Here is a 12,186-nt window from a genome sequence, read left to right as displayed (position 1 = left end):
ATATGTAAATATCTCCAAATTGGCTTATGAAAAAATTATAAAAATTTGACATTCTAAAGGTTGACATTAAAGTTAATTCAATAAGATCCCACACGACAGTTTTTAACAATTTGTTATAGATTAGTGATAATTTGAAGTCAAAGTTTTTAAGTTTAACTCACAATAATGCAATGAGACAAAAAAAGTAGGGACGTATAGGGGGTCACTAATTAGACTTGCATTAATCAAAAGTTCACTCATGATATAAAAGTTATACGATGATTTTTCTTAACTCAGTAGGTTATATATCGCAAAATATCTTTTTGTTATATGTATATAATTTATATCAAGCTTAGGGCTGTTCAAGACGGGACCGGGCCAGGCCGAAAATTAGAATTTTAAGAACCAAAGACCGGACCGATTAAGTTGGGACCAAACCCGGACTTGACCGAAAAATCGGTCCAAACCTCGAATCGGACCGCTTTGGACCGATTTAAGATTTTTTTTAAAAAAATCTAAATTTTTAATAATTTTATGGAAAAGTCGAAAAAAGTAAAGGAAAAACTATATTTTAACGTTTTTTTTTTTGTATGTTTAGTACAAAAAAGCTCATAAAATTAAAGTTTTCTAAGCTTATTAAGGATAATCTTAACTATTATTTAAGGTTTCACACATAATTTTAAGCAAAAAAATCGGTCCGGTCCAAGACCATTTATTTATAGGGTTTTGGACCGGACCTGACCAAAGACCGAAAAAATAAATTTCTAGACCCGAAGACCCGACCACTTAATTCAGTCTGGTCCGGCCCGGGGTTAGTCTTGTAATACCCCGTATTTTTATACGTAAATTAATTTAAACATTATTTTATGAAGCATTTGAATAATTTGAATGAATTATTTATGGTATTTTATTAATTTAAAAAGGTTTATTTTAATTAAAGGTCCATTTTTATTTATTAATTGCTTTGAAAATATTTTATTTTATAGAAACTTTGAGGCATATTATTTTATAAAAGGAAGTTTTAAAGTCAATAGAATTTTTAAAGGAAATCAAATGACTAGTTTGAATAGGAGAATGAACCATTAAGGGTAAAAAGGGAATTTAAGGTTAGGAGGGTTTTGAGAGGGGGTATAAATATCCATCTTATGAGCAAGTTAGATCTTGCCCAAGGTGGAGAATACCCAAAGATAAACTCTCTTTCTCTCCCCTTTTATTTTCTCTCCCTTAATTTTCCCCCCTCCCCTTTTGCTTTCACCTTGCACAACACACACACACGCCGCACGGGTGGCCGGCTGCCACCACCACCACCGGCCGGTCACCACCAGCACTCGTCGGCAGCAGTCGCCAGTGGGAGGCGGCGGCAGCCGTCCTCCCTCCCCTTGTGCGTGTGGTTAAAAAAAAAAAAAAACCTCTTTCTCTTTTGTTTTAATTCAATCCAACTTTGATTTAATTATTATTTTTGGTGTGTGTGATGATTTTATGGTGTTTGAATAATGATTAGTTTGTATATAATTTTCAGATTTAGTTTTTGAATTAAAAAGCCCCAAATTGAAAACCCTAGGTTTCTAAATTAACGTATATTGATGGAAATTGATTGACGTTGGTTGGAATTATTGAAATAGGTGTTTTTAAACATAATTACAACAATTATTGGAATTATTGGAACGTATATACCTTGAGTATGAACATATGGGGAGAGTTATGCGACTTTATATTTGATCATAACTTTTACTAGGAGTACAAGACGTTGTATTTTCCTTTATTTATTTTATGCGCAGGATGTCCAGTCACTTTCATGTAGCATTTGCCTATCCGGTTAGCTCCCGGTGTAGTTTACCTCAATTTATTTGGGGCAGGGATCTGGTGGAAAACACGTTCGATGCGTAATCAAATTAAATAAGCAATTCATTTATTTATTGGTTGGTCGTTTGGTATGTTATATGCTTGTAACAGGTGCAACAAGGTAAGTTATGTGTTGATAGGATGAAAGCATGTTAGTTTGTACTGTTTACGCTTATGTACTCATCATTGCTGATTGTGTGTTTGTATGTTTGTTTGACCTTGTCTTTATCTTGGCCTTACGGTGACCCATTTCTAATCCCGAGTAGTGGGGACAAAGTAAAGAGAAGCTTTTCAGGTGATGAAGCATATTCATGATGGATATGAGTGAAGAGCGAATCATGCTTAGTTTCTATAAGAATATGATGTGGTTTATTGTTTTATTTATCATATATTTTGCTTGTGAGACTAACACAAAAAAATTTTAAATTTTGTTTTGGGTTTTGATAAGGGCCTACAATGGTTCCAAGTTGGAGGTTGATTTCGTTTGACTTTGGTTTGGCTCAACTTTTAAAGTTAACTTGTTTTGAATGATTTTTAAAGTGAGTCTTCCACTGTGAGTCTTTGATAATTGCCTTAGTCGTTTTCACGGTGGCGGTAATGTTTTAGAATTTCCTATTTCGTATTTAAAAGGAGCAAAACAGGTATTTTAAGGGAAAGGAATTTCTAGGGTGTTCCAAAGTGGTATTAGAGCATTGGTTGAGATTTTTTATTACCACTAAAGCCAAAAACGTGTTTTAAAGTATTTTGTTTTATACTTGGCCAAGTGTTTATTTAACCAAGTAATTTTAAAAATGAGTTATTTTATTTTATTTTAATTAAAAGAGGACCGAATTTTTTTTTATAGGGTCCAAAATCGATACCTAACTATTTTACACAATTCTACAAAATTAAGGTAGCGTATTGATCAAAAAATAAAATACTAATTTAACTTAACACATTGCTTTTAATATCCAACTTGACCCAACTTAAATGACTCAATAGTAACTTAAACCGTACTCGAAAATAACATGAATCAATTCAACCTAATCTAACCTACTCGACTACAAAGTCTACAATCAACTATAAATGTAGTTGATTTTATTTCTCACAATATGCTACCCAATATTGATTGAACTTGTACGATTAGCACCTTAATTGAAAGTCTATGGTGTTGTTTGGTTGGAGGTAAGAAGCATGGGAAATTCTATTTTCTAGGAAATGGATATAGCATGTGTTGTTTGGTTGGCACAAATTTATCAAAGTGGGGGTAATGGAAATTCCAAGGGAAGTTTCAATTCCCATTAAACATTGGGAATTCACTTACCAAGCCCCCCCTTGGTAAGTCACAATTCCCATGATTATTGTGGGGCCTACTTGCATTATTATCACTAATAATTTAATCTCTTTCTCTCTCTCTCCAAATTTGTTACCTTAAATAAAAAATTATCAAATTAACTAATAAAACATAGGAAATAAATTCCTAGGAAATCAAAGTTCCTACATTATCAACCAAACAAATTTAAGGTAATTCTTAGGAAATGGACAAGGGAAATTACTTCCCATGAAGTATAATTTCCTATGAGAACTCATTTCCCATGTCAACCAAACAACACCTAAATATGCCCTTGTACGTGAATAGACCCAAATACATTATAACTCATTTATGAATCGACTTGTGGATGATCAACTAAATTAGCTTGCTAGATTATTAAAGGGTGGTATTCAGGATATAAAATCAAATTCCGTCAAAATCGTTACTACTGTGCCTCTCTCTATACAAAAAAGTTTTAAAAATTAAGTCACATTATGATTTAAAATTTCAAATTGTACAAAGCCATACTAAATGACCTATTTGATACCTCTAAATATTATAGAGTAGACAATTATTAATTTTTTATTTTTTAATTTTTTTTATTGTAAGACCAGGCTGTCTTCACCTTAAAGTAATAAATAATTAAAAATAGTTTAACTTAAGTAAAAAAAAAGTTCATGTTACCAAAATTAATTTCAATTCAGTACAAATAATTTTTATTATTCATAAAATTCAATAACTGTAGTTATGATTTTGATTGTAAAAATTATGTTAATTTCTCTAAATTTGTGGTTTACAAGTCTTTATTTTTATCATAGATGCCGTATGACTATTAATTAATAAAATTATTTCTTTCCATAAAAAAAATAATCAATAACTTAAAAAAAAAATATAATTAAAAATCAAAAAAAATAATTTCCATCAGAAAAAATAATTTTAGTTCAAAAAAATATTGCAAAAATAGGTGAAAAGAACCCGGCCTAACTTCTTACCCCATTGTTTAGATTTATCCAAATAAAAAAGACATTTCAAGTACTCCTAATTTTGACACTCCAATCTCTTGCTTATCCCCTCCTAAAACCTCTCAAACTCTCACCATGACTACCACCTTCCTCCTTCTCCCCACCAAATTCCTCCCTCCAAAACCTCCATTCCTCCCACTCTCCACTCTCTCTCTTCCCCCCACCACCACTTTCTCTCTCCTCTCCTCAAAACCCCTCTTCACCCCTCTCAAACTCCGAGACTTTCGGGTTTTCTCCGATGACGGGGACGCCGATGGCGGAGGAGATGACTATGAAATGGACGATGAGGAGGTGGAGGAAGTCGATAACAAGAAGGATTTCGATGTCGAATACGAACCACTTGGGATTGTTTCTTCTGTTGGGATGAATGATGATGAGGTTATTCAGGTTGTTCAGAGTAAGAATTTTGTGAATACTCAAGAAAGGGATTCTGTTTTGGTGGTTGATTATCGGATTAATGAAGAGGAGTTTCATAAGATTTGTTTGTTTGATTGTGATTTCTTTATTCGGAAACCCCCTGATCCTGATAATGATGTCTATGATTTTAGAGAGGTAATTTTATTTTTACTTTTTAAGAAATTTGTTTTTGTCTTGTTTTAGTTTTTAAAATTCTGAATTTTTGTTAATAATTTGATTCATATGTTGTTTATAATTACATTTTTTGAGAATTTTCTGGGTTTATAGTTAAATTGATAGAGAGTTTGCTGTTGATTATGTATTTGTGAGATTGCTGAATTTTTTGGTTAGAATTTCTTCGTAATTTGTTATTAATATTAGTTTATTGACATTTTATATGTTTCTTATTTGTGAAATTGTCATAATTTTTGTTGATGTACTCTTTGGCATTTTCTGCAGATGTATGTAACACCACCAGATACAGATGTTTACTCAATTCCCAAAGTTCTGGCTCCCATGCCTGATAAGGTTAGCTTGTTTCATCTGGTTACTTTAAATTTTGTGTTTGAAGAATCAATTGCGCGATATAAATACATTGGTGGAAATGCTTTTTATTTCAGTTGTTACTTACTAGACTGAAATGGAAGCCATTACCCCATTGCTTCCAGAGGGGAACCTCCTAGGAGCAGGGTAGTGGAGTGGTTAGATTTATGTAGTCTAGTGTTACAATGCCAATGTGCTGCTCTAAAGTCTAGTCGTTTGTTCCCCAATGTTTACAAAGAGACTATTCTCATTTAGCCATTAGACATCAAAATGGCTATTGATGGTCTACATTGTCAAATTAAACTAATTTTAAATAAGAAATTAATTAGTCTCTTGCAATCTAAATTTATGCTAACAACGTCATCTACATAAACCACATTTTTAAGGCATTTGGCAGGAGTTAGTCACATGCCCTTTTACAGGAACCCTTTTCTAGTAAGTAGACTTGAATTCATAGCCTTGATTCCCATCTTCAACGTTAGCTCAAAGGGACAAAGATTACTATTTGGTTTGTTTATGCAAGTGTGTGTGTGGTTGGGGGGGGGGTAGATTCCTCAAATGTTCATCTTCCCATAACCATAAAAAGTCAACTCTCAAGGGCTCCAAACTCTTTAGGTCGTAATTTATGAGCTTGTTTAAACATGCCACTCCTCTAACCTAAGCTTATTGGGTCAAGTAGATCACCTTTGAAAGCTCACTAGCATGTGTGGAAATTAACATTCCGCTCCACTAACCTAAGCTTACCAGGTCAAATAAATCAATTTTGAAAGGTCACTAGGCTAGCATGCTTGATGCTTTCTTGGCTATCTTCTTGTTCAATGTTCATCTCTGCTGAAACTAGATAGCAAATAGATAATTTCCAATAAAGTAGATTATATTTTATGTTATGATAATTTGATTTATTTTTTGTTTGTGATCTTTTTGTAGTGTAAACCAATATTTTAGAATATCATCCTCTTATTTTTGTAATTATGTGTGAAGTGCAGTATATTCGATGTGCAAAGAGTGATTATGGATGCTACAATGTGACTGAACCACCAATTGATGCCCCTCGAGATCCAATGTATAAATCTGAGCGAGAAGTCTCTAAGGTAAAAAGACTTTTTTTTTGTTAAAATCAATTTTCTACTTTTTGTTTGCATGGCATTAGCAAAGTTCAATTTTTTTAATGCCATGAATATGTGATGGAGACTTGGTAGATATATTATCTTTTTCTTTCAAAAATTGTGATCAGCCTGTCCTGTACTTGCTAGCTGACCAAAATTGTCATTTAATCAGATTATTTTCTGGTTATTTTTCAGGTTTTCCTGACAAAGCATTATAGAAATAGGAGATTAAACGACCCAGAATTTTTTTTAGATTTCGAGGAGATATATGTTATTGATTCGAGAACAAAGTCTATTACACGTGCAAAAGTTTTGGTAAGAATTATCCTTTATCCTTCATTTTAGCTCTTTACACTTGTGGCTATAAATGATCTGTGGAAACTTAAATAGTTTCCTGTGTACTAGACTCGTGATGCATATGGGCTACCCTCCTCACAATCCAATTCATCCGCCTCACTATCAGTAGGATCCTTATTGGGGCAGTTGTGTACAATTCAATACTCCATATATTTTCAACCATGTATAGATGTTGATGTCAAGAGTAATTGGATGAGTCTTCTTAGAATCTAATTGGGCTACTTTTTTCGAGTCGATACCAGAAAAATTGTAAATAAGATAATAATTGAACGAGGTGTCGAATTTGAAGAATGAGATCATACAGATGAACTAAAAGAAGCATTGGATGCAGGGGAGGATAAAAGGAAACAAAATTGTAAGAGGGGCAAAAAATTTGTGGGAACTTTGTGATACTTCTCCCCCTCCCTCCTTCCCCCCCCTTTATTTTATTATTTTTACCTTGAGGATGTATGGGTAGGATGTTAGTGGGAACTTCAGTTGTCATATGCGAATTATGCCCACACATTGAACCTGATGATTTACTGTTTAGAGTTTAAAAGCCTTTAGGTGCAAATTTTAGTCAAAAGATTAGGAGTTGGGACTTTTTAAAATAGAATTTCTGCTGGTGTTGCATTTGATTCTTTTGGAATTACGGTGTGACCTTTGTGTGGGGAATTTCAAGAAGTACATGGCAGATGGACTTAGTCTGGTGATTGTTTACTGCTATAAGTTCTGTCCACTTTTTCTACCACGCACTAGGAATCACAGTTTATACTGCCTCATCAGTCCAATAGGCCTAGCTGTGTGGCCTTAATAGTCATTGCAAGTATTGCCTTTTACAATTTGTCATTTTGAATAATTCTTTCTTACAAAAGTCCTGTTTATTTGTCATGAACTGCACTGGATGTCGTTTGGAAGTTTGTTTATCCATTTATGACATGAGTAGGAATAGCTTTCTGAGAGCATGCTTGTCATGAGATCTATTCAAGAAATGGAGGTGTATGCGTGTATGTAACATCTACACTGGAGAAGTGAGAAAGTCATCATATCCCGGGTTGGCGTAACCATGATGAGTGATGAATCCTTGACAAGACTGTCACTCGTTTGGAGCATTTAGTTTGTAATCTCCTCCCCTGTGTTTGTTCTCTTTGGATCATTTTACCCCTTGATTTTAGGCTGAGTATAGTTGATAATGGACCAAATTGGTAGGACACTGGGACGGTGGGACCAAATGTAGTGGATGTGAGAGTAACGTGATGTTCCTTCATGGTCACTTATCGGTGGAACCATGCAGTACCAGCCACGAGATAGATCTTCCAGTGAGGAGCAAGCTCAAAGGAGCAAATGAAAAAGGAAACTGGGGAAAACAAAAGGGGGCTGAGGCCTGAGGGAGTAACTATGATGATGGATTGCAGGAATGGAGTCCATGGATCTGATGAAATAGATATGTATATATTGGCAGTAATCGTGTGAAGGAGAGGAAGAATAGCTAGGTTATGGAACTAGCTGTATTATTTAGAACATTCTGGTGAATGGGATATACATATTTGTCTAATTGATGTCAGTATCCAAGATACTTGATGTTTTCTGCTTGTTAACCTGCTTCACTGAACTTGTTTCTAGAACTTTAGAATCATAATTGATCCGGTCAAGAGATAAGAGTAATAGTGTGGAATAGTTTATTAAGTTCTCCACTTTGTCCCTGGACTATGGGTCAACTTTCAACCGTAGGGGTATAGTTTGAACTTAAATTTTCATTTTATTATTTGTCTGTTTTGACGTATATCACGTCCATTAGTTTTTCTAGTAGTAGTTAAATTTTTTGTATGCATTTATCAATATATGGCCTGTCATTTTCAATTTCTCGCATGTAAGAGGAGGCTCTCTGTACAATCGTACTAGAGAGATTATTGGCAATGTAGTCCTGCTGCTCCTGCATCTCTAGCTCTATTGTGATTCTTGATTCTTCCCTCTTATTAGAGGGAATATTGGCTGTTGTAGTCCTACTATTGTACTGCTAATGTTAATTGAAGATTACATTCTCATTCCAAAGAAGTGAAAGAACCATTAGAAGCATCGCCATGTAAACTTCCCCTCCCTTCATGGAGTGTTTTTGAAATCCCATAAAATCATGTGCTATCTTTATCTTGAATCTGCAATAATACTCCAGAATAATTATCATCTACTTGGTACTCTAGAAAGACAAGCAATCAAAAAACTTGATGATTAAATCTACAGTAGGAAATCACAGCACCTATTAGGTCCCTAATTGACTTAATGTTTGGTCATGCATTTGAACTCTGTCCCTTGATGGATCATGCTTCTTTTCAATACGCTCTCAGGAAACTTCTAATTCTGTTAAATGATGAAAATTTTCTGTATAGGCCTTGCTACTGTTGTACTGTACTGCATTTATTGAGGCAGATTGTAATCAATATGGAGAAGTGTAAGTGTGTAACCCACTGCTTTTGCATTCTGAGCCCTGATGCTCCAATAATAGTTTCTCTGTGGCTTCATTTGTTCCAAGCCTACCAAGATAATGTTTCTCCATTCCATTCTTTAAATATCTGCCAGTTGCTTCTGTCTCCTTGTTTCCTTGCGTGACCACAATTTGGGTTCTGACATAGGTCAACCAAAATTGGCTGAAAAAAAAATCCCATATAAGGCAAGTTATAATTTTAACAATTCAGCATGGCGTTTCATTTTTCCGCTGTTTCCTTACGCATAAGTACAATTAGACTTACTTGAATAGAGAATAGACTGTAAAGAACCTGTTGCCTGCAACTGAAGGACCTGGAAGTCATAAACCTTGTTCGTCCATCTGTAATAAAATTTTATGTTTCTTGTCAAAAGTTTGTATAAATTATGGTCTGTAGAACAAATTATCCATATTGCATCATATTTTCACACTCTTTTTAATCGTGACATGAATGGTTGAATGGCTGTATGACACAAGCCTCCAGGATCCTGCTATAGTATTTTTCTTTGTATCTTCATCATCATGCTGTCCACAGCATGGCCTTCTAGTTCTTTACATTTTTTGTTTAACTGAGAAACCACGGCCATTATCATTTTTCAGAAACATTGGTTTAGTTGTCCATGTGTTCCAAGTATACATATCAGCTGTTCTTTCCTGCATGCTTAATCTCTCCCTCCTTGGGCTTAGTTTGGTATGATTGATAACTTTGGCAGTCTTGGTGTGATCATTATGCTCTAATTACATGCAATTTGTATGTGCGCATGAGGGTATTCCTATGTTTTGTTTTGTTATCATGCTCCATCATATTCTTGTATTGATGAGTTTACTGACTGATTGGGTCTTTCCATTGATTAGGTCACAGTGCCAGAAGGGAGAAAGAGGGACAGAAAGGATGACTTGCTTGTGATCCGTGATAACGGGAACTCATTCAAGATAATTCCTGCGGTCAGTATCTTTATTCTGATCACCCCCCCCCTCCCCCTCTTTTGAATCATCTCATGTGAACCTTCAAACTTGCATACCCGTATTTGGGAGTTGCTAATTAATTTACCTGATGCATGGTGCAGAATCAAAGAGATGATCCAACCACTGTCATAGAACGGGAAGAGTGGACAAAATCTAGGCAAGACATGGAGAAACATTTAAGGAAGCTACGTGATTTCAGCATATCGAATTGGATCTAGAACCACTTCCATTAACAAGGCAGGCATGATTTGTAACTCTCCTGAGTAATCACTAATGTACATTACGGAGCACTTATTGTTTATGATAGAAATTTATTAAATAGTCAAGTTGTCATGTAGTAGTAGAACTACCAAATTAGAACTACCAAATTAGCCAACAAGTCCCAGAAAATGAATGTGTTTATAGAGTAACTTCACATTTAGGCCAAGATTTTTATCAATTAAATTCGAATGGACACTTCCACAATATTTTTTAATGAATGTGTTCATAGTAACTTCACATTTAGGCCAAAATCTCTATCAATTTAATTCGAATTGACGCTTCCACATCGTTTTTTGGAAATATTATTCGAAACTAAAGTGGAAAAATAACACTAGTTTATCTCTAAAATAGTATCAAGCCATCACTTGAATAATTAATAAATAAAAAAAGCTCTTCCTAGTCTAATGTAAGTTTTTGTGAGACCGTCATATACATGATTTTACCACAAAATAAAAATTTACTGTAGATTGGATGATTGTGACAAAATGTTTTTTGGATGATATGGTGTTACAAGTAATTAAGTTAGACATGTTTCAGTATCCACTTCATATACGTACTGTATTTTTTGTTTTTGGTTTTCAAGATCATAATTGAAGGAAAAATTATCTTATACCGTATTGATATAACTGTTCTAAAAATCATACAGATACTCCTCTGTGAAAGTAGCTAGCATATTTTATCAAACACTTTTATCTCTCAGAAAAAGAATAGATTGTAGACAAGCATTTGTGGTTAATTAAGTTGTAAAAATTAATTATAGCTGCCTTAGATGATGTTAAAATTACTACTCGTAATTACTTGCTACAAGGATTTGGACTATTAGTTAATAAAAATTTTGAGAGTAATACTCAAAATCCGAAATCAAATTATGTTTCTTATTTGTTGTTGTTGTTTTTTTTTTATTTTTATTTTTTCTTGACATATGCTTAATCAATAGCTATTACAAGCTAAAAAAGTTCAACAAAATACTTAAATGAGCTAAACTAGAGACAAATTTAACAAGATCCCACATAACTATATTTTTGCTTAACTATAAATTATCAAATCTAGTTAAAGTGGCACATATAAATATTTAAAAGTCAAAATTTTAAATAAAAAAAAACAGAGGAGGTAAAACAATAATAAAAGCTTAACCTCTTGATCTTCGAAGGAACTTGATTGCTTGAAACACACTTATTGCTTTCGGTCGTACTTCAAAAAAGTGCACAACTTACCTCTGTTATTTACTATTACAAGAACTCCCCGTCAGGTCTGAGCCACAACACAAAGAATAGACCAATTGTCAAAGCCCAATGCAAGAAAAAACTGCCTCACTTGAACCTAGACCTGGCAAATGGGTAGTTCAGGTCGGGTATAGGTCGGGTCGGGTCATTTCAGGTTTCAGGTATGGCTCGGGTCATTTTTGGGTCAAGTATGTTCGGGTCAAATTAGGTCGGGTCATGTTCGGGTTGTTCCATTTAATTTGTGGATCTAGCTCAATTCAATAATTTTATATTTTATTATTGTTATAATAAGAACTATCAATTCGGTTTATGAGTGTGGATACAATTGAAAATGAACAATTTAAATTATTTTTGGCACCAGACATTTTAGTTCAATTATAAGGTAATTTTAGTTCGGGACATTTCGAGTATTGGGTCTGTTCGGGTCAATTTTGAGTATCGGGTTTGTTCGGGTCAAAAAATTCGGGTCAATTTTGGGTCGGGTCAGGATCGGATCAACTCTATTTTCGAGTCGGGCCAATTTCGGGTTTCAGGTCATTTTCGGATCGTTGTATTTAGGTCATTTCGGGTCATGAGTCGGGTCATTCGGGTCGGGTTATCGGGTCTGAGTTAGGATTGCCTGATCTACTTGAACCTAACCCTTTATTATTAAGGGAGGAAACTCTAACCTTAACTTCACCCTTACCACCGAAAAAAATGCGTTTAACGAAATTTCTCTTTCAACAACGGCGTTTACCCTTGG

The 12,186-nt window shown here is 34.3% G+C and overlaps 1 protein-coding gene across 1 annotated transcript; it reads left to right on the top strand.

Moving 5' to 3' along the window:
* Positions 1-4,006: 4,006 nt before the first annotated feature.
* LOC110685939 lies at positions 4,007-10,435 on the top strand. Its single transcript, XM_021862494.1, has 6 exons — positions 4,007-4,686; positions 4,990-5,058; positions 6,060-6,164; positions 6,375-6,494; positions 9,850-9,939; positions 10,062-10,435. Exons 1-6 carry the CDS (start codon positions 4,210-4,212, stop codon positions 10,176-10,178), a joined length of 978 nt encoding a protein of 325 aa, XP_021718186.1. The 5' UTR covers positions 4,007-4,209; the 3' UTR covers positions 10,179-10,435.
* Positions 10,436-12,186: the final 1,751 nt, after the last annotated feature.

Source organism: Chenopodium quinoa, unplaced genomic scaffold (genome assembly GCF_001683475.1).
Source record: "Chenopodium quinoa cultivar QQ74 unplaced genomic scaffold, ASM168347v1, whole genome shotgun sequence".
NCBI classification, from domain to species: domain Eukaryota; kingdom Viridiplantae; phylum Streptophyta; class Magnoliopsida; order Caryophyllales; family Amaranthaceae; genus Chenopodium; species Chenopodium quinoa.
The sequence above is the reverse complement of the archived record's forward strand: the minus strand, read 5'-3'. Positions and strand labels throughout refer to the sequence as shown.

Bases quoted from the DNA above. Each gene is read 5' to 3' on its own strand.
- LOC110685939 (XM_021862494.1), top strand. From the start codon at position 4,210: ATGACTACCACCTTCCTCCTTCTCCCCACCAAATTCCTCCCTCCAAAA. The intron at 4,687-4,989 runs GTAATTTTATTT...CATTTTCTGCAG, and splicing joins ATGTCTATGATTTTAGAGAG to ATGTATGTAACACCACCAGA. The intron at 6,495-9,849 runs GTAAGAATTATC...TCCATTGATTAG, and splicing joins TTACACGTGCAAAAGTTTTG to GTCACAGTGCCAGAAGGGAG.